Source organism: Chanodichthys erythropterus, chromosome 14 (assembly GCF_024489055.1).
Source record: "Chanodichthys erythropterus isolate Z2021 chromosome 14, ASM2448905v1, whole genome shotgun sequence".
Lineage (NCBI taxonomy): Eukaryota > Metazoa > Chordata > Actinopteri > Cypriniformes > Xenocyprididae > Chanodichthys > Chanodichthys erythropterus.
In genome coordinates, this window is record NC_090234.1 from 37,201,963 (window position 1) to 37,223,805 (window position 21,843).

General features: G+C 37.3%; 1 protein-coding gene across 1 annotated transcript in view; it reads right to left on the reverse strand.

Annotated features, from left to right (window-relative positions):
* Window positions 1–20,057: 20,057 nt before the first annotated feature.
* The window catches only part of nup35 (nucleoporin 35), a 44,655-nt gene continuing 42,869 nt past the window's right edge, over window positions 20,058–21,843 (reverse strand). The window contains exon 9 of the mRNA XM_067409169.1: window positions 20,058–20,199. Coding sequence (XP_067265270.1) covers window positions 20,182–20,199 — 18 coding nt within the window. The 3' untranslated portion in view covers window positions 20,058–20,181. The remainder of the gene's footprint in view (window positions 20,200–21,843) is intronic.

The window sequence follows — 21,843 nt, forward strand, 5'->3', positions numbered from 1 at the left end:
AATATCATTGTTGTTGCTTTGCTCATATTCTTTGCATTGTATAAAGCACTTAAAATTAAATATATTTTTTTTTTTTGTTATTATTTATAAAATATATAATTTTCATTATTTTTTGTATTCATGTCCATGACTTTTCTAGTTCTAAAAATCAAAAATTTAAAAGTTAAATTCATAAAAGTTTTACAAAATAGTAAAAGAAACAACTTTTAAATTTTTTAAATGACACTCACATGAGAAAGTATTCAGTCATTCCAGCAGCCTAATAAAAGCTGATTTATTTACATGAGTGGGTTGCCTCGTGAGATCACATGATCAGCTGAAGTTGCCTACAGTACCTGCCTTATCTAGGTAACCACAATCCCCAAAAGCCCACAACATTTTCACTGGTCAAATAAATTAATTATGGCTGACTGAGATTCTGGCTATTCTTTTTTTTTTTTATCCACAATTTTTATTATACAGACAAAATGAAAAACAAGCAATCATAAAAGAGAAAACATTGTCTGCACTTTTTTTCCTTTTTACACATTTCGTTCCCACATATAACTAAATGAGGAAAGAGACAAGGAAAATAATAAGAATAAATAAATAAAAGTAGCCACCCCCCACCCTAAACCCCCCAGGAGGATTAGAAAATATCAACAGTCTTTGTATACAATTATACTAATAAGATGCATATATAAAAAAGAGAAAAAAAAAGTGTAAATTGGAAATAGTATAAAGAAGCATATACATACAGTTATGTATCCAAAACAATGCACACATATACCGGTTCAAAAATCCATGGATGCACACCCAAGATTTATATAATTAGTCAGAATCTAGTGAGGACATTGAGTCATAAAGATTTAGAATAGAGTTCCAAATTTTATAAAATTTATCAGTTGAGCCCCGAGAAGTATATTTAAATCTTTCAAGAGAAAGGAATGACATCAGATCCTTTAACCAAGAGGTAGTTGGGGGTGGGGTGGGACACTTCCAATGCAACAAGATGCACCTTCTAGCTATAAGAGAAGCAAAGGCAATAACCTCTGCTTTCTGCCTTGTGATAGATGACAAGTGAGACACACCGAAGATGGATTCTGGCTATTCTAAACAAAAACAAAAAAAGTGTACCACAAAAAGTTTATTAGAAAATTTATATATATATATATATATAACAAATTATGATTATAACAAAATATTTTATTATATACTGTTTCTTTTTAATTAGTCCCTGCACTTACTTCACCAGTACTTCAGTACACCAGTACTGCTTGTCTCAGGATAAGAGAGACATTTTAGAGGCTCTTTGCAGCACAGTGGTCACAGTAAAGAGCAGCAGTGGGTGACGAGCAGCGGTCAGCAGATGAACTAGAAGTCAAGCAAGTAACTACAGTAGGAATCACAGAAATAGACATCATTCTCCCACCCGCACTATACATCACCCTATTCCCTATACATTTAAATTAAATCTCAACCTACTAACACTCAAAACATAAATCTACATTAGTGATAAATAAATTCACCACTGTGGAGGTACAGTGAAATTAAGCAACTCTCATTTCATAAACACAGCTGATTCACACAGATGTAGGTCAAAACATAATACAGACTGTATAATAAATTGTGCTTTTAAATGTCAACTCCCCTTTGTTTATAGTGCATTAAGATGAAATTTTTTCTCATCAAATTGCCCACTGAGGGACCCACATCCTCTTCTCTCCAGATGAAGAGCGCTAGCATGTATGCTAGCAGCTGTCCTCTAAACAGCAGGGGCTGGAATAGCACATCACAAGGCTAGAGTCATTAACTGAAGCACAGCGGTTAGCTAGGTCAGAGAGATGTGAAGGGCAAGGCCCTCATCCTAGAGAAGCCCAGAAATGTGATGACGCCACACTTTCATGCAGTCAGTGGGTATAGGCACCCTATCAATGGCAGATGAGGCTAATACATCCACTGTAATATTTTAAAAGGCTTGATAAGTCCCACACTTAATGCAACGCTTGATTTCGCAGCCAAGAAGCCAAGGTTTATCCACACTGCAGATGTGGTTTCGCTGGCAGACTTAATAGCTTTAAGTGGCTTGGTATTATTCCCATTCAATATGCTGACTAAGCCACAGGCAGAATTCCTCAACTGTTCCAGGATCCCCCCCTGCAGCAAAGCTTCTAATGTAATTAAAGGGTAAAAGCTTTTGAAAACAAATTCTACTCTGTCATGATTAAGAGTTGGCAAACCTGTTTACATTGAAATATTGTCTATCTTTAAGGCAGCTGAGAGACAAAACACTCCCATTATCTCATCCTTAAGTTAACGGTCTAAGTTTTCCATTTGAGGAGCACTGTCTAGGGAAAACGGAGCTAACAATCTCCCCATGACATAACCTCACTCATACAACCTCTCCTCAGAGACAACTTAAGCTTGCGGATCAATTGAAATAATGAATATGTATTTGTAGCAGATCAGTCACTGCCACTTGTATAGCTTGTATGAGAAAATTAAAAGTTGGTGGTGGGGTGAGGGGTGGGGAACAAATAGGCGAAAATGGCTTACTTGGACGTTGTTCAAATAATGTTACTAGGACACTAGAGGAAGAAGCAGAGGCTTGTTTTTGGCAGCGGTGGCTGTTACAAAATCCTTTCTAAGTCTAATCACCTGAATAAATTAGATGGATATTGATTTGTTTATATTAGCATTTTGAGTCTCATAGGGTCATTGATTTGGCAGACAGAAAAAGGTTTTGAGGTCAGTTTCAATTAGCATATGGAAGTTTCTTGGTTATTCTGCGTTTATAACCCTCCAAAACAATACTCTGAGGACTTTATCAGAACTTCAAACATATGCTCCACTGGGCCTTTAGTTCAAGTGAAATATGCAAAGGTTGGCTTGGATTTTGAAAACACAACAGAACGGGCCACTTACTGTAACAACTTCTGAGAGTGAACCTATTCCAGCTTGAGTAGTGCAAGTGACTTTTGGGATTCTGACCAAGTGAAACAATATACTGCCATAAATTTTCCAATACAGTATTTACATAAAAAGTAAGGCACACATAAATGTCTGAAGCAACTGTGATGCACTATGTTGCTGCTTTTGTATGCAGTTCACTAGGTTTTGGAAAGTATCTAGAAAGTATATTGTCCTATTCAACTACCATATAAATGAATGGTGGGTGGCAACCAATCAGATGGTTCTCTCAATAAATGATAAGGAGGAAGAAACAAACTGGGTTGAGAAAGTGGATTTTCTCTATTCTTTCCTGAGGCTGAGGGAAAAACTCATTCCTGAAATCCTTCAGGGACATTTCAAGCATGAGATATGCAATATCAATAGTCCTCATCTCTTAACTGAGAGCAATAAACCTCTTCCCATTATTGCTGTGTCAGCAAAAAAATCCAAGGAGAGACTCATTATGAAGTATTTATATGTATGACATTATTATTATTTCATTCATGGCATTAATATCCTTTGTGATTTCCCCAGCAGCTGTCTTTTTCAAGATAACCACCCCAATAGCAGTAATAATATCCCTCAACTGGCTGAATCAAGACGTTTTTGCACATAAAATAGTTCCAAAAATGAAATTAAAACTTGCCAAGGGTCTGTAAATGAAGAATCTCCCCCAACGCAATTCTCAAAACAAGTAAAAGGTGACAAACAAAACTGTGATTCAGGCTAACAGTAACATCTATACGCACATAAAATAACACACAAAAACACATCTGGGGACACACACACCTAACACAGCTCATCCTGTTAATGAACCAAATCAGAGAGAGGAGTAGGCTACTAATTAAGCTGCAGAATTGTTCTCTAGAGACGCTTATATTAATTAAACTTACATGACATCAAAATCTGCATCTGTCATATATCATTGGAAAGCATGAGTTAACACTTATGTATCAAAATATAATCATCTTAAAGCTTTTACATGAGGGATATTATCTACAGTATGCATTCCTTTAAAATATTTACTTTTTGTTTAGTATGTTAAAAAGTGACAAAAGGTCGACTCAAAGCGACAGAAGCACTTAGACATTCATTAGTAATCACACAATACAAAAGGTCACCAAAAGGGCAATTCATCATCTTGATTTGAGAGCTCTCAAAAAGGAATGTCATTAACATTATCCCACACTGTAATGGGTTCAAAACCCAATTAGAGACATCACTAGTGCAAGTATTGTGATTCCAGTCAAAATTAATTATCTCTTCTTGACCAGGTAAGCACTGAGAACAAGTACAGAGAAGTACAATATGGAAGCCAATTTACACCTCATCAGTGGGGAAAAAAATCATGTTTTGGTAAATTATAGTTTATACCTAAAAAGTCTAAATTTTGCCATAAAACATGTATCTCAATTATAACTTAGTATCTCACAATTTTGACTTTTTATCTCTTTTTTTTTCTTTTTATGTCATAATTATAACATTTTATGTCATATTTCATTAATGTCATGATGATAACAAAGCATGTTTTTTTCCTTATGTGGCAGAAATGAGTTAAAGTACAGACCTAGGGCCTCATTTATAAAATGTTGCATAAAAACAGTCCTACATTTTTTCTTACGATCATTTCTCAAATCAGCGTATGTGTGATTCAGAGAACGAAAGTACGCTCAGCTGAATGGTTTCAGATCTCTGTCTTGTTAATGCCAACTAATTAATGTCATTAACATATAAAAGAGCACCAGTCAATGTTCAAATCTTTTACTTGAGAATCGTAAGCAGCAAAAATTGACTCCAGTACTCCGACTCTCTACCACAAGAAAAAGAGTGTACATCTGCTTAGACCCCGACGTGGCACTAAGCACTTTTCCACGTCAAAGACTGTAAATTTGAACATTGGCGTGGATTTTAGCGTATGCAGCATACTCTAAGTTCAAATCTTTGTGTACGCACATTTTATAAATGAGGCCCCTTGGGTCCACTAGCAATCAGCTGTTCTCCATTAGGAGCCAAATGCAAACGTTTTTACGAGCATGAATGTTAAATCTATATACTTATTGGCACATTTATACAGGTACTGATGCATAGACGGACCTTTTAGAAGTTGAGTGACTCATCTTTCCCTCACACCTAATTAACTGCTCTTCATGTTTAGTGGACAACATGAGATTGTGTGGCTCTTTGAGAACTGTGTTTTTCCCGTTGCTGATAAAATAAGTTATTTAAATATGCCAAGACTAAAACATAAAAAATATATTCATACATGTGTTATTTTAACCGGAGGTCCAGTAAAGACAAAGATGAAGAATATAACACACAGGGTTTATAAGAATAATCCAAATGCAAAGCCAACGTGCGAGACAGTGTGTCGAGACACAAACATATAACACGAACAATACCAGATACAGAACATAGCACAGGCAGGAACTTAAATACACAGTGATGATTAACTAAAATAGGAACAGCTGTGATGATGAGCGTTAGGCTGCATTTACACTGCAAGTCTTCATGCACAGATGCGATCATTTGACCATATCCGATTTTTTGGCTAGCGTGTTTACATTCACTTTAGACGTGACCGGTATCCAATATCTGTGTTTACATTACTTCCTGCCCCAAAATGATTGTCATTGATAGTTTTACGCACATAGCAGTCCTTCGGGTTTTGAATGGCCATGCTATAAAAATTATTAATATATTTAATGTAGAGTGGCCATGATTACCTGAATGGATAAGTTAACAGCTGTCAGTGTCATGGATGTATTGCAGCGCGAATTCTGACTGAATGGATATAGACCGGAAGATAAAGGTAATTAGATATTTTATCCACAATTATCAGTTTTAGAATTCCATTTTTTTTTATTGAATTCGAGTAAGCTAGTGAAAGAGCGCACCAGAGAAAGAGAGAGTAGCTACAGTGAAGCTTTTGGCTAAAAGAAAAACAATTTGGCGGTCTCTTCTAAATTAACCGGCAAAGGTTGAAATGCTGCTGCTAAATGTATGTGTCTGCACAATTTCTTTCGAGAAAAATAGATAATGTTAGACATATAAAGTTCCCACCTTAATAATAAAGCTGTGATTTTTTAGTGCGAGTGCATTTAGCATGTCTGCTTCATAATACAACATTAAAGCTACCTTTTAGTGAGCAAACGTCTCGCCCTCGCCTTGTGATGCCTTGGAATTCCAATGGGAATCGGATATGTGTGTTTAGACGTAGGTCGCATGTCCAGAGATCGGATATGTATCGGATTTAAAACCACATTTGGAAGTGGCTCAGATCGAATGCGAAAAAATCAGATCTTGTGTGAATTTTTGTGTTTACCCGCTTGCAACTAATTCCAATCTCTGTCAGATATGAGCAAAAGATCGGATTTTTTGTGCCAGTGTAAATGCAGCCTTAGTGTCCATGGTGACTGATGAGTGGTGGGAAATAGCAGGAACGCATGTGATTAACGAAAGCAAACAGAGTCCATGAAACAGAACATCCTCTCCAGGGTGCGGTTATCCCTATCGCTTGTACACTTTTTTCTACCAAATCTTTGCTTGGACACAGAGCTCTGTGAATAGCCAGCCTCTTTTGCAATGACCTTTTGTGTCTTGCCCTCCTTGTGCAAGGTGTCAATGGTCATCTTTTGGACAACTGTCATGTCAGCAGTCTTCGCCATGATTGTGTAGCTTACAGAACTAGACTGAGAGACCATTTAAAGGCCTTTGCAGGTGTTTTGAGTTAATTAGCTGATTAGAGTGTGGCACCAGGTGTCTTCAATATTGAACCTTTTCACAATATTCTAATTTTCTGAGATACTGAATTTGGGATTTTCCTTAGTTGTTAGTTATAATCATCAAAATTAAAAGAAATAAACATTAGAAATATATCGGTCTGTGTGTAATGAATGAATATAATATACAAGTTTCACTTTTTGAATGGAATTAGTGAAATAAATCAACTTTTTGATGATATTCTAATTATATGAACAGCACCTGTATAAAAACTTTAAACACGGATACTTTATTCTGTATGAGCTATGAGCCACATGGCTAGTGTAAACAACGTGAAGCTCCACGCTGAAACCGATCATATGCGCGCTCGCTTGTGTATCATAAAAACAATCGTATTTTTCATGTGTTCGTATTCAAACTCCAGTTCTGACCGCATCGCAAGCAAACACTCATGTGCTGCTGTGCTGAGGGAAATAGCCTACGGCTCGTGTGTTTGAACGCAGCTAGAGCAGGCAGAGGTGATGAGCCGCACTTTTGTGACATTTGAATTCTCCGCTGTAATGTGATCTCATGCGAACATGTTTTTTTTTCTTTTCATTTTTGCTGGAAGATTACAGCAAAACAATCCACATGCACACAAACCTCTGCTCTGGTCGCGTCGCAGGAAAACACATTGTGTTGTAGCACTGAGGAAACGAACATCAACGATATGTCTCTGAATGACAAGAGACCGAGGCGAGAGAAGTGATACTTCCTCATGCATAATACCTCGATTATAATCTTATGCATTCTACAGCGCAGTGATTGGATTAAATAAGCTTTAAATCATGCATAAATGCAAAAAACTGTTGACGTCAGCATGTTCTACCAGCCCATACTGGAGCCAATCAGCACTCCGGATCTTTGCCGGTGGTACACGATGACATCAGATTTTGTGACGTTGCTACGACTTTGCTTTTCAAACCGGAAGTTATATATCGCTCTGAAAAATGCAAAAATAACTCATTTTAACTTTTAAATAAAATTAATGAGTACTTTTAGTGTTTTCAATGATGTACAGCCTATACATATCTGTTAACAGCTCAAAAAATGTGTTCTGGGGTTTCATGACCCTTTAAGTTCTATTTTGAAACCCGCTTCTCCTGCCTTCTTCCTCCCGTGGTCACACACCGTGATAATATGTAAATAAAATAATTTCATTTATGACAGATGGGCAAAATGTAGTTACTAGAGTACCTGAAGAGGGTGTCAAAAATGCAAATTAGACGTCTGTCAACTGAATGCACAGTCCATCACAATGTGCGCTTCCAGTGTAGACAGCGCTGTTGATTATAATGGCAACAGTGCGAGCCGCACAGATGCGAACACGCAGACTTGTTTGTTCAAGTTAGTCACCTAGGCTCAAGTTAACACTTGTACTTTAATGGAATGGTTAATCCAAAAATAAAAATTCTGTTATCATTCACTCACCTTCATGACTTTTGTGAAACACAAAATAAGACATTCGAAGCTAGATTAATAGTTATGTTTTTTTTTTTTTTTAGGAGAATCAAAAGTACATCAATCCATTTAATTCAAGTCTTCTAACGTCAAACCTCATAAATTTATGCGTGGGATTTCATTTCGCACCAGAGGAACCTTTTCATAGTTCCAAGAATTATTGGCTGAAGTACCCGGACTTTGCCATGTTTGCGCCACAGGAACTAGGAACTCCTTTTGGGGGAACTAAATTAGCTTCTACTTCAGAGGTCTAACCAGGGCTGCATTCAGCCCCGACAAAATGCTGCAAAACGTTTTTAAACGGAAACGGTGGTGCGTTGAACACTCTGTTCTGATGACGCAAGAGTTGCAACTATGGCAGCTGAGAAGCCCATTCTTTGTGTTCTTTTTGAAGAATTGATATGCTACATTTTTACTATAAAACTCTTACGACAAACATGTCTTATAATATCTTCAATTGTTGCATACCGAGCTGCAGTGGACACACTTGTAAACAACTTTACTTAGACCCATTATGGAAGCTGTCTCTTTAATAAGGTGTGGTTTATATACATGCTGCTGCTGATTGGGCTGACATTTTTGACCTACCCACCAAACAAGAGAAAACCCCTGTGTTCCATTCGGAAGGGCTCATCCCTATGCCCTACTCCCTTCAAAGGGTTTATCCTCTGGAGTGAGAGCTTCGAAGGGATGAAGAGTGCAGGGGTCAAAAAAACTCTTTTTTGGAATGCACTTCTGCGTCATCTTAACAAGACAATCGAGGAGGCACCTTCATTTTTTCCCCCTGGTATGCATTTAATATTAATTACGCATTAATTAATATTAAATTAATACGCATTAATTTACTGACATTATAAGCTACTACCGGTCTTTTACTTTAAATATAATGTATATTGTGTCTATGTATTTGAATATTTTAATGGACTGATAAAGGTAGCTGTAAAGTATTTTTTGTTGAAGTGTCATTTTGGCCATAATACCAAATCTAACTCATATAAATATTACAGTAGTACCTATAGAATAAATGTACGTGTAGTATTTTAAGTAAAATTGAACTCTGAGCCTCCTGTACCCATTCTGTTATGCCAAACAACTTCCCTGTGCAAAGAATCATGGGGGCCAGAAGTGTCCATCAGTTGTACCATTCGAAATCCTTAATTCCAAGGGCCCTTTGAAGTGGCCAGTTTTGAGCACTTTGGTTTGGAACGACCTTTCAATATGGCGGCCATGATTGTTTTCACTTCGAACTGCCCTCAAAGAATAGGCCTATACACTAACAAGAAGCGACACTCAATAGATCGTTCCATTTCAACACCGGCGCCCAGCAGCGGCCCTGCATTTCCGCCATTTTGTGGTGAAATGCAGTAACGTTAATATATTAATTCAGTGTTTATAATGCTAATATATTAATTCAGTGTTTATAATGCTGAACGTCAAAGAAGTATACCATGGTATGGTATTCCAACATATGAAATTAAATTGCATCAGAAAAATTGGAATTGTTGGACAATAAATATATATAACAGCTTGATTATGAAGTGTTGTCTAATGTCCGTTAAAGCAAGTGTCCAAAAGTGGGAATTGTGTGATAATGGACACAGCAATGCTTAAACTATTAATTTTTAATTTACTATTAATAAATGTGTAAAGTTGCATAAAGTGGGAATACTCAATAAAGTAGGCTAACTGTTACCTCAGATGGATGAACGGTTCATTTACCTGTTGTCTGCAGGGTTGTGCTTTTCTCCTCCTCGATGATACTGACAGTTGTTCTAGGAGATTGTCTCTCAGCCCCACTTTTTGCTCTTTCAGTCGTGAAAATGATGCGTTTACATTCCATCTCCGTTATCATGAAATCCATGACACAAAACAAACACATTTCCGATCACGGCATCCTCCATCCACCGGTTTTTAGCGTTTGTAAATGCCGCGCTTAAAGACGCCACTGTCGGCCGCTTCAGAGTTCCTATATTTACCACTGTGAATGCAACCAGGAACATGGCCCGGGGGAGAAATTAGTTATCGAGGAACTAACCTAGTGGCTAGTTCCTATAACTGAGTTTATCGGTCCCATGGCATGAGCACCCAATGAGGTTTAATGACAGCAGGTTATTATTGAGTGTAATTTCCAACCAAGCTGTCATTTTGTCAAATTATTTGAAAAGTGTTATGTTATTTAATAATATGTAGCCTATTTAGGATACATAAAATGGTAGTTGTGAAATTAGTCTTAATGGACACATATTATTTATTTTGCAGACACTTTTATTCAAAGCAACAGGTGAGGAATACAACAAGCATCTTGTGAAGAGGCAAATAGACAAATAAAGTGCTCACAATACAAGTTTCAGACATTTCTTAGAGTAGCTATAGGAGGATCTTTGTTGACATCTTTGTACGCATGCGCGAGTGGTTGTGTGGCAACAAAACAAACAGTATGGCGGGCTGTAAAGACGCGACGAGCACTTTCAAGAGAGGATTAGCGGGCGAAATCCACAATATATAAGCACTTTAACATCTGAAGACCGGAGGAGGTTTGGAGAGAAGCTCAATTTTTATTGGTGACAAGATTGAAGTTATTCAAAACCCATATGAGATCTGGGATGACAAAAAACGTTGGTCCGACTCGCCCGTGTCTTGGCCACCAATCTGCTGGGGAGACATTTATTCTTATTTAATAGAAACCCCTGGACCCTTCACTCATGAAAGATTAAAGGCTTTCAAAAGTCTGGAGGCCTATGATTATTTTGTTTCGCGCAAAGTTGGGCCGATCTTTTCTGCCAAACAGAAAGCATCGTGCTAAAAGCAGAGGTTAGACCTGGCCAAGCAGAGTCACAGCGTGATTCGCATCTCTCCCGTAGGCGATCGCCAAAGAGAACGGCGAAATAATCACTGCTCACTGCGACTGCTAAGTCTTCATTGATCAGTGTTCTTATTTACTTATTTATTGAAAATGTAGTGACTGTTGTACCAATTCAATTGTGTTCAGTGTGAGACTTTCAATGGCGTCTGTACTAATGGTGAAAATTTGTATATCACAGCTTACACGTGAAAACATACGACTCGGTTGATTTGACTCAGTTTTATTTATTTTTTATTTAATCTTCTATAAATACATAGTCACTAAGACTTACCATGAACAAAATGTGCCTCACAAACTTGATCAGAAGCTGCAGGAATCCAGGCTTTCTTCGGAGCATCCAGGTTCAATCGCCCAATTGCACGCAACCATTTCTTTCATTTTTCGCTATACTTTTCGGAGGGAATTCGAAAAAACTTTTTATCAGGCCCCCAACGAGCCGTACAATCGACCACACAGCAAGAGTGAACCATCCTCTTCTCTAAATCCTCCTCCAAACAACAATCAAATTACAGGTATCTAGCGGTGTTTCTTGCCACACGACTCCAATGATGCAACGCGACAAACATAAACAATGACGTCACAAAAGATCCGCCTAAAGGAAGTGAAAGCTTTTTTTTTTTTTTTTTTTAATCCGAAAGAGATTAGTTTTCAGCTGTTTTTTGAACATTGCCAGGGATTCTGCATTCCGGATAAAGGCAGGGGGATCATTCCACCAGCAAGGAACAGTGAACGAGAATGTTCTGGAAAGCTATTTTGTGCCTCTCGTAGAGTGAGTGGAAATAGGAGGGTGCTGAGCCTGTGTTAGATCTGTAAATAAGAATCAACGCCTTGAACTTGATGTGAACAGCAAGTAGTAGCCAGTGCAGAGATGAAGAGAGGTGTGATGTGGGCCCTTTTGAGCTCATTAAAGACAAGATATGCTTTTAAAATCCTCAAAGCCAAAAGTGCCCATAGTTAAAGTATGCATGAAATGGAATTTGCAATAGTTTTTCCTTCCCTATTGTGCTCTATATCCGAGTGAAACGGGTTCTCAAACAAGAAAAAATGTTGAACTTAATTTTGTCCATTGTGAATTGATAGGATGGTTGTGGTTTGCTATTGATGTGATTTCATGTGAGTGACAGGTAGTCACACCCTCACACCAGTAAACACGTCATTAGAGAAGAGAAGAGATGTTGCTGCAAGAGGGACGGGAAGGTATTTTAATTAAAGATCACATAAATTTCATAAATATAATGATTTTAAATAAAATGTGACCCTGGATCACAAAACTGATTTATACATCATGAATAAATAAGCTTTCCATTGATGTATGGTTTGATAGGACAATATTTGGCCGAGATACAACTATTTGAAAATCTGGAATCTGAGGGTGCAAAAAAAAAAAAAAAACTAAATATTGAGAAAATTGCCTTTAAAGTTGTCCAAATGAAGTCCTTAGCAATGCATATCCACTCACAAAAATACATTTTTTAATATTACGGTAGGAAAATTTACAAAATATCTTCTTGGAACATGATCTTTATTTAATATCCTAATGATTTTTGGCATAAAAGAAAAATTGATCATTTTACAAATATACCTGTGTGACTTATGACTTGCTTTGTGGTCCAGGGACACAAATAAGATAAATAAAAAAATATATATATATTTTGATTTCATGATGAATTTAAAGTCACCATGAAATTAAAATTGAAAATTCTATTTTTTTTTTTATAAAATGATAGTGTTTATTATAAATGATTTATCTGTGCATATCATTCGTAAAAAAAAAATAAAAATAAAAATAAAAATAAATACATGTGCTCTTTAATCAAAAACAATAATGTGCCCCCATAAATTCATGGATCTGATAAAAAGATAAAGTGACATTTTAGCCATGTTAGATTATATCATAATTACCAACAGAGGCATTTTAAGGTGATATGAACTTAATCAAGACATTCTGAGCAGCACTTGTGAAGGATGCCCTTGCTACACAGCAGATGGTAAATACATGCATGACTTCACAGAAAATCTCCTGAACCTTAATGAATTTTAGCCTCAGATGATCTTAGTAAAAATATAATTCCACCACTGACCCAAAAGCAGCCAGATCATCTACATCTGTTTGCTGTCCAGTCATTTTATCCCCCTTCATCTTCATCAACACACACTATCAGCATCACCTTGGCTACTCAAAAAATACACAGTTTGTACACCATGTCCAATGTGTGATTATGAAGATGTGATTTTAGATGGTAACAGCCTTTAGTCACAATTATTTTGCAGTGGAGGATGCATCATCAGAACCATAATTATTGAGAAGAGGAGGCAAGGCAAGCCTCTGAAAAGCACTCAGAGAGCACATTTATCTGAAGTTAAAACATTACCCCTGACATTCCTGAAAAGGGACTTTCACATTACTGTTCAACCCGTCACCTTGAACTGTGAGCGGCAACACAGTCTCTTTCAGGCAGCACTTGCAATCTGATGCCAATATTGAGAGTCTGCCTTATGAAGAAATAGTTGAAATTCAGTTTAAACCACATATCCCAAAAAAGTCAAGGTGAGTTAATGCATGATGATAATAATAATATACTGCCCGGCCAAAAAAAAAAAGGTCACTGTTTGGATTTTAATAGGCAAATACTTAAGAATCTATGAATGGATCATTATTACAGTGATTATTATGTTTCTAGCATGTTATATGTTTGGCAACGATACTTTTAACCCTTAAAGATGGAGTGTGTAGCTTGTCACTTCTTAAACAACCATGATTTAAGATGTATCATATTCCAGGATGACAATGTCAAGATTCACCAGGGTTAAAATTGTGAAAGAATGGTTCAGAGAGCATGAAGAATCATTTTCACACATGAATTGGCACCTCTGGTCCAGACCTCAATTTCATTGAAAGTCTTTGGGATGTGCTGGAGTAGACTTTACAGAGTGCTCACCTCTTGCATTGTCAATATGAGATCTTGACCAAACAATAATGCACCTCTTGATGGAAATAGCATCACAACATTTATTTCCATCAAGAGGTGCATACATTTTTGTCAAGATCTTGTGATGACAATGCAAGAGGTGAGCACTCTGTAAAGTCTACTCCAGCACATCCCAAAAACTTACAAAGAGGTTAAGGTCAGTGCCAATTCATGTGTGAAAATGATCCTTCATGCTCCCTCCCAACAGTTCTTTCACAATTTGAGCCTGATGAATCTTGACATTGTCATCCTGGAATATGGCCATGATACATCTTAATACATGGTTGTTTAAGAAATGAAAATATACACACTCCGTCTTTTAGGGCTTAAAGACTAACAACATGCTAGAAAAATAATAATCACTGTAATAATGATCCATCCATAAACTCTTAAATATTTGCCTATTAAAATCCAAACAGCAATTTTTTTTTTTGGCCAGGCAGTGTATCTTACAATATAAAAATAAGATCTCATATAAGATTTTAGTCATATCAAGGCATTTAGTGGAAATAAACATTACAAAAATGACAACAACCAACCTCTGCTATTTACTGTACGTTCTAAAGCACGATTCGTGAGGCACAAAAGAACCCTTGTGTGGCCTGTGAAGATTTCCAATCACCAGACCTCCATAACGAATGTTTCTTTGACCTACTCCAAGAGAAATAATGAAAAAACGTATCAGTGCGGGGTTAACATTTAACAATGTGGTTCGGATCCTTTGTCTGGCCTTGGTCAAATTACATTTTGCAGCGCACAATCTGGTTATTCGAAAATGTAGAAAAGAGTGCCAGGAATAAAAGCGCTTGTCTCCACCATTGCTCATCATCTTATTGTCAGGGTTTGGAGCCAATTCCCGTTCGTGACCTTTAGCAGTGCAGGTGGCTTATGCCAGTCCTCCACAGAAGTGCTCAGCTTGTTATTTAAAAGTAAACACAGCATAATCAAATTGATTGTGTGTTTTTTGCATTAGGTGCTGTGGGGTACATTAAGTATTAATGCTGAACAGTCTTGCTCACATCCCCCTGACAATAATGTGTAACATCAGCTTAATGTGCTAGTATATGCTAATGTTTGAAAAGCAACACACATGGACACCAAGAAGTAATATTGCCCTAAAAAAAACTCCCATCGAAATACTAAAAATGACAACATCCCTCAGTTTTAGCTAGCAGGTGTGGGTGTGCAGGGAGCGCTGGCAGAACGGGCTGCAAATAACTTTTTAGTAAGCTACTCTTGCTATGCCTGCATTGGTGGTGTCCATTGTTATGGCAGTATGTTTACAGTGATAGCTGCCCTGAGGGCTGGAGGAGTGGGCAGCTGCTGAGACCTGTCCACCAACAGCATGTCAAACCACCATCTGATACCTCCCCATGTCTGCTTGCTTCCCCCAGTGGGTAATTGAAATGCTCAGCCACCATCTTATTGGATTCTCCTCTGTCAAACATCTCACTCACTTTTCTTTAAGAAAGCTAGTGCCAAGGCTTGTTTTCTTGATTTGCTTCCTTGCTGATCCTTTCCCCTTCACCTTGTTTTGGTTGCAGAGCCTTCAGTTTGGACATGATGAGATCTGTGTGTGGTTCAGCAGCACAGGTATCCCAAAAGACCCTCTCCATGCCTTGTTAGGACTGTTCTGTCTGAAGGCCCTGTATTGTCTGACAACGTCTTGATTTATTGGACTGTCTGTTCCTTGGGTTTCATCACTGTCTTTCAATTGACATTACCAAGCAGGCTTATTTCAGGAAAGCGCTTACTCTGATCTTTAAATTCGACTGTCTTTAAATATCTCTCACTGAAGCTGCATGAGATGTTTGGAAGCTGAAATAGTGGAAAGAGAGTCAAACCAATTTGAATTGTGAGGTAGACGGGGGTTCTCAACCAGGGGTTCGGGGCACAATACGGGCCTTAGCAAACTTCCAAGGGGCCTCAATATGATATAAAATGATGTTAAATAAGATGAAACAAGCATTCAAATTATCTAAAATGAGTACAAATCCAGATATTTTTTATATATTTTTTAGAGCGGGAAAAATCGTGGGAATCAATAAAATCAATAAAAACTCCATGGGCATTTTTTATAATTATTGTAGTTATGCCAAGCTCTAAAATATTGTATCACAAAAATTATGAATAAGAATACTTTTAAAAATCATTATACTTAATTTATATGCAGTACATGAACAACTCGTAAATCATGAACAGTCATGTAAATGCTTTGGTTAAAAAGAGTGGATTCCCTGAAAAATATTCAGTTCTTAAAACTTCCTGCTGTTTAATTTATTATAATATACAGACACTATACACTCTTCAAAATAAAGGTTCCAAAGGGGGGTTTGCCATGACACCATAAAATAACCATTTGGGTTTCTCAAATAACCTTTAAGTAAACTGAACATTGTTTTGAGTTTTATGAACTTATTTCTTTTAATTTAGACGAACTTAAACTGGGCTGGGATTTCTATTTCCCAGCATGCTTTGCCAATGGCGCTCAAAAGGGAGAGTAAATGCTAAAATGACCCGTTATATAATTGTCACAGACACGTCAGGTTCCAACATCACCCAATCACAGCGCGCACCATCTCCAGAATACTAATCACCGCCACCTGCACCTCATCACTCCCCTCATCAGCAGCTCCATAAAACACTCACACTCACAGCACTCCACGTCCGGTCTCGTTTGCATACCATACCAGTTTATGCTTACCTCAAGGACTCCCCTTCGCATACCTACCTGTCTCCATCGTGTCGATTCCCATTGTGTTCTTCGTCTGCCTCGTGAGTGTGTTCCCGTCAGCTTCCAAGTGCTCCAACGATCTCCAGTCTCCAGCGTCTAAATCCCTGCAAAGAAAAGGACAGTAACTATTCCAAGTATTCCCAGTTCAAGTCATTCTACTACCAGTTCACTCACCTGTTTCATTCTCCTTGCTCTCCTGTGGTCAAAATAAAGACTGTGTTAAGTGATACCTGTGTCTGTCCTCCGTCTACTGTAACAATAATGTTTTTATGCAAGATTAATGTTAAGTGGGAGATTTAGTAGTGATTAATGTTTTGTTATGCTAATTTAGAAGAGTTTCTGTTAATGTGGGTTTTGGGAGAGTTACCATCATGGTGACAAGTGGCACATGCTGTTTGGTTTGAGATCAAGTATGTTAAATGCTTTATATTGCTGCTTTCATTCAGCAAGAGCTATATCATGCCATTATTTATATGTTAGCAAATTAGCAAGTTAGCATTTTCTGAATTGGCTTATTATAGCTAGCTAAGTTTACACTAATAAAAATGTTCACATTAAGGTTACATTAAAATTTTAAGTGAAATGTATGGATTACTGTACTCAAACATTTCAAGCTAAGAACAATTAAAATGTATGAGTTTCCAACTGATTGCCTCAATTTTTTTGAGTTTTGCCAACTTATTCGGCTTTACAGTGTAGATGTTAGGACATGGATGCAGTGTTTCTCTCCTTTTCAGACACAAGAGCATCAATGAGGTCAGGCAAAGATGTTGAGAAAAGAGTCTAGCACAAGTGTAGTTATTTTCTTCACCTTTATTACTTAAAGATTATAACAAAAAGGAAATAATGCTATTAATTCTAAAAGGCATATGGAAATTAAAAATTGAATAGATGGAATAGAAATTATAAATAGAATAGTTACATTTAAAAATGGCTTTCTGTTTAATTTTGACACACTATCATTTTAAGCCTCACCCACATCCAATTCTATCTGAATGCAGATACAGAAACTGATAATTTTGTCATTGCAACAGACACAGATATACACACCTAACTACCATGCTTGAACAAATATCTGTTTGACAAGGTTACATTACTGTATGCTTGATTTTATGCGCCTGATAGTTATGGGTGGAGGTGAACCTGTTAATTTCCACATATTTTTGGCCATGTAGTGGCTATGAATCTATACATATTGGTGTTATACCACAAAAATTAAAAGCTCTACATTCAGCTTTACTTGGATACAAAATATGCTGTATGTTTTGAAAAAAATTGCATTTCTGAAAATGTTAAGGGCATTTTCAAAGGGAGCTGGTTTATCATGTCTCTGTAGGCTTCTATATATGCTGAGCAGAGAAAGCGTTTGCGCTGAGGTGTTTTCTCACATTCACATAGAGTGAGAAGTAAAGGGATTTTACACTACAACTCCCTCCCCCCAACATGAATCCAGATGAGCGGCATCCTAAAACGTTCTTGTTGCACTGGGATTCATTTTATCACTGCCAAAGATTATCATCTTTTCATTTCCTCTGTGAATGCAATTCTCGAACGCTGACAACTTATGATTGCCACAACACAAAGTGAAAGGTCAACACTGAACTGGTTAAGAGAGATAGATGAGAATATTTCTGCTGAGGAATATTTCCATGTAATGTAAATTTCATATTAACCTGTATGTGTTTCTTGGTATGACAGAGCTGGGTGGAAATGTTGAGTGCAACTGGAGAAATCCAGTTAGAGCAACAAAATCAATAAATCACTACTATTGATCTCAAAAGAAGCCGCTTGGTCTGTGGTTATCACAAGGAGGGCAGCTCATTGATTTGTGGTGACTCTAAAATAAAATGTGTACTACAAATATGTGACGAATCAGCCATCATTTACAATTATGATATAAGAAATTAGACTATGCTAAAATGCAAGATAAAATACCTTCCAGACACATGCATCACCATCATAGCCAGGTACTGCTAAGTTCCCACAACTCTCCTTCAGTCAATAAACCCACAGCCAAGATTTTCTAATGCAATCTTAAAGGATTGTTCTGGGTTCGATAAGTTAAGCTCTATCGGCAACATTTGTGGTATAATGTTGATTTCCATATACTCAGCCCATTAGTTAAAAAAAAAAGTGTTTACAGTAATGCAATAAAATAATTATTTCATCTAAGTTGAAAAAAGAATTTGTGGTTCAAAATCATCACTTCCAGGGGAAATTGGTGCAAAATACAAATCAGATACAAATACAAACTGTAATTATGATATTTCGACTTGTAAAGTAACAACTTGTAAACTCTGAATTTTCAGAGAGCTCTGACTTGTACCATGTGACCACTGACCACTGCAGATTTATTTTGCCGTTGATAGTGTTGCCAAAGAAACACATAATTCTGAGCCAGAGGATATGAACATTTCTGAATAGAAGGTAATTACGATAATTAGGACATGGTGTGAATGCAGCATTAACAGCAGCCAATTATCTATACAAGTGTTATTTACATACTATAGAATTTATTCATATATTGAATTAGCTTTTATTTTTATAATTTCAGTTTTCATTTTCATTTTATTTGAACCTTTAGTAATTACTATTTAGCCTCAATTTTTATTTCATTTTATTTCAGCTTTATTTAAATTACAAAAATATATTTTTTTAGCATCAAGAAATCTATTCAGTATTTTTTTTTTTTTTTTGTAGAAACAATCATTCATTTAACAAATAAAAATGTTTCCACCTCAAGCAAGCATTTTTTTTTTTTAATAATGTGCATTTTGGAAATTGTATTCACATCTTGGTGTTTCCATGAATCATTTTTATTATTATTCATGTATTTATTTTATGAGATTTTGCAATAATTCTTGCAGTGAACAGAGCTTTGTAGATAATTACAAAACATCCCTTTCTGGTATCATGTGGAAATGTTAGTTGCTAGTGTTGTCATGACAACAAAATGGAAAGTGTGTATATAACTTTACACCAACATGGTCATTAAGCAATTATATCACACAAGTCTCATGTATATGCAATATATAAGTCTTGGGTTTAACATTAACTTCCATTGTAAGTGCCTTATTGTAACCACGATTCTTTATTAAAAAGGGATAGTCGAAATTATGTTCTGTTTCAATCAGCAATAATGTATGCCACAAATTCAGCTGACGGAGCTCAACTTGTAGTGAACCTTTAAGGTCAAACAGACAGGCTCCTGTAATTGTTAAATGATGCCTCGTAAAACTTACAAAAGCCCATAAAATGGAGGGGTTTGGGACAGGAGTGACATGAAGGAGCTGCATAATGAGATTAGCATCCTCTTTGTGTTTGATGCAACTCAATCAAGCAGATCCTCAAGGTTTATGACTCTATTACGGCCTATGACATCGACAGAGGAGGGCCGGGGTGCTGTCCCTGTGTCTCTGGCATCAGATGCTCAGCCTGTGATGAACTAGCCACTTTGGAGGACATCAGATAACAGAAGATGACTGAAAGAGAGAATCACAGTGTACAACCTCGTGTTTAATGCTTTTATGTGACAGTGAGAAAAGAGTCAGACTGATGAATGGACCTAGAGAGGTCACTGCTATGGGTGAATGCTTGTAGGATCAACTTTTCCATTTTTATTTTGAGGGGAACAAGAGTGCTGTGAATTAAGGCCCGTTCACACCAAGAACGATAACTGTAAACAAGTTTTAAATATCATTCTAAATCTAAAGGTGCTGTTACATCAGTTTGCATTATATCTTTCCATAAATAAATGCAACAAAAGTTAAAAGGTATTACAATAATTGCTGATACCCTGTTACTTCTGAAATGTATTGTTTGTCATGTGTTTTAATGCATTATCCTAAAGCAGGGATGGACAACTCCGGTCCTGGAGGGCCAGTGTCCTGCAGAGTTTATCTCCATCCCTGATAAAAACTCACTTGCCTATAGCTTTCTACTAATCCTAAAGACCTTGATTAGCTGGTTCAGGTGTGTTTGATTAGGGTTGGAGCTAAACTCTGCTGGACACTGGCCCTCCAGGACCAGAGTTGTCCTTCCCTGTCCTAAAGGCATAACATAAGTATTATAATGTATTATAACTGTGGTTACAATTATTCATGAGTTCATTCAATGCATTATAAGGTGCATTACAAGGAATAATTAATGCATTAAAAATACTTTCATAATGCAGTATTTATAAAGGCTTCAAGTAAAGTGTTACCAAAAATTTCTGCGGGCAGAAAAGCTCTATCGTCAGTAGTGTAGAGATGTATGAAGCACAACTCACACAGAAGTCACTTTCAAACCAAGCAGCTTTCTGCTGGTCAACACAGTGAATTTGCATGACCAACGTGAACCCTCAAAATCTGCATTGGGGAAATTCTCAGTCACATGGATTTCTACTGAAATGACTGGATTTCACCCACAAAAACTTGCAGAACATGGTAAACCTTAAAGTCGGCATGAAATGGAAGTTGTGATAGTCTTTTCTTCCCTATTGTGATGTACACCGATCAGGCATAACATTATGACCACTGACAGGTGATGTGAACATTTTGTCCTCAAATGTGTTAGAAGCAAGAAAAATGGGCAAGTGTAAGGATTTGAGCGAGTTTGACAAGGGCCAAATTGTGATGGCTAGACGACCAGGTCAGAACATCTCCAAAACTGCAGCTCTTGTGGGGTGTTCCCAGCCTGCAGTGGTCAGTATCAAAAGTGGTCCAAGGAAGGAACAGTGGTGAACCGGTGACAGGGTCATAGACACCCAAGGCTCATTGATGCACGTGGGGAGCGAAGGCTGGCCCATGTGGATCCTTAAAACAGACGAGCTACTGTAGCTCAAATTGCTCAAGAAGTTAATTCTGGTTCTGGTAGAAATTTGTCAGAATACACAGTGCATCGCAGTTTGTTGCGTATGGAGCTCATCATAGCCGCAGACCAGTGAGAGGGTGTCCATGCTGACCCCTGTCCACCACCGAAAGCGCCGACATTGGGCATGTGAGAATCAGAACTGGACCACGGAGCAATGGAAGAAGGTGGCCTGGTCTGATGAATCACGTTTTCTTTTACATGACATGGATGGCCGGGTGCATGTTCGTCGCTTACCTGGGAACACATGGCACCAGGATGCACTATGGGAAGAA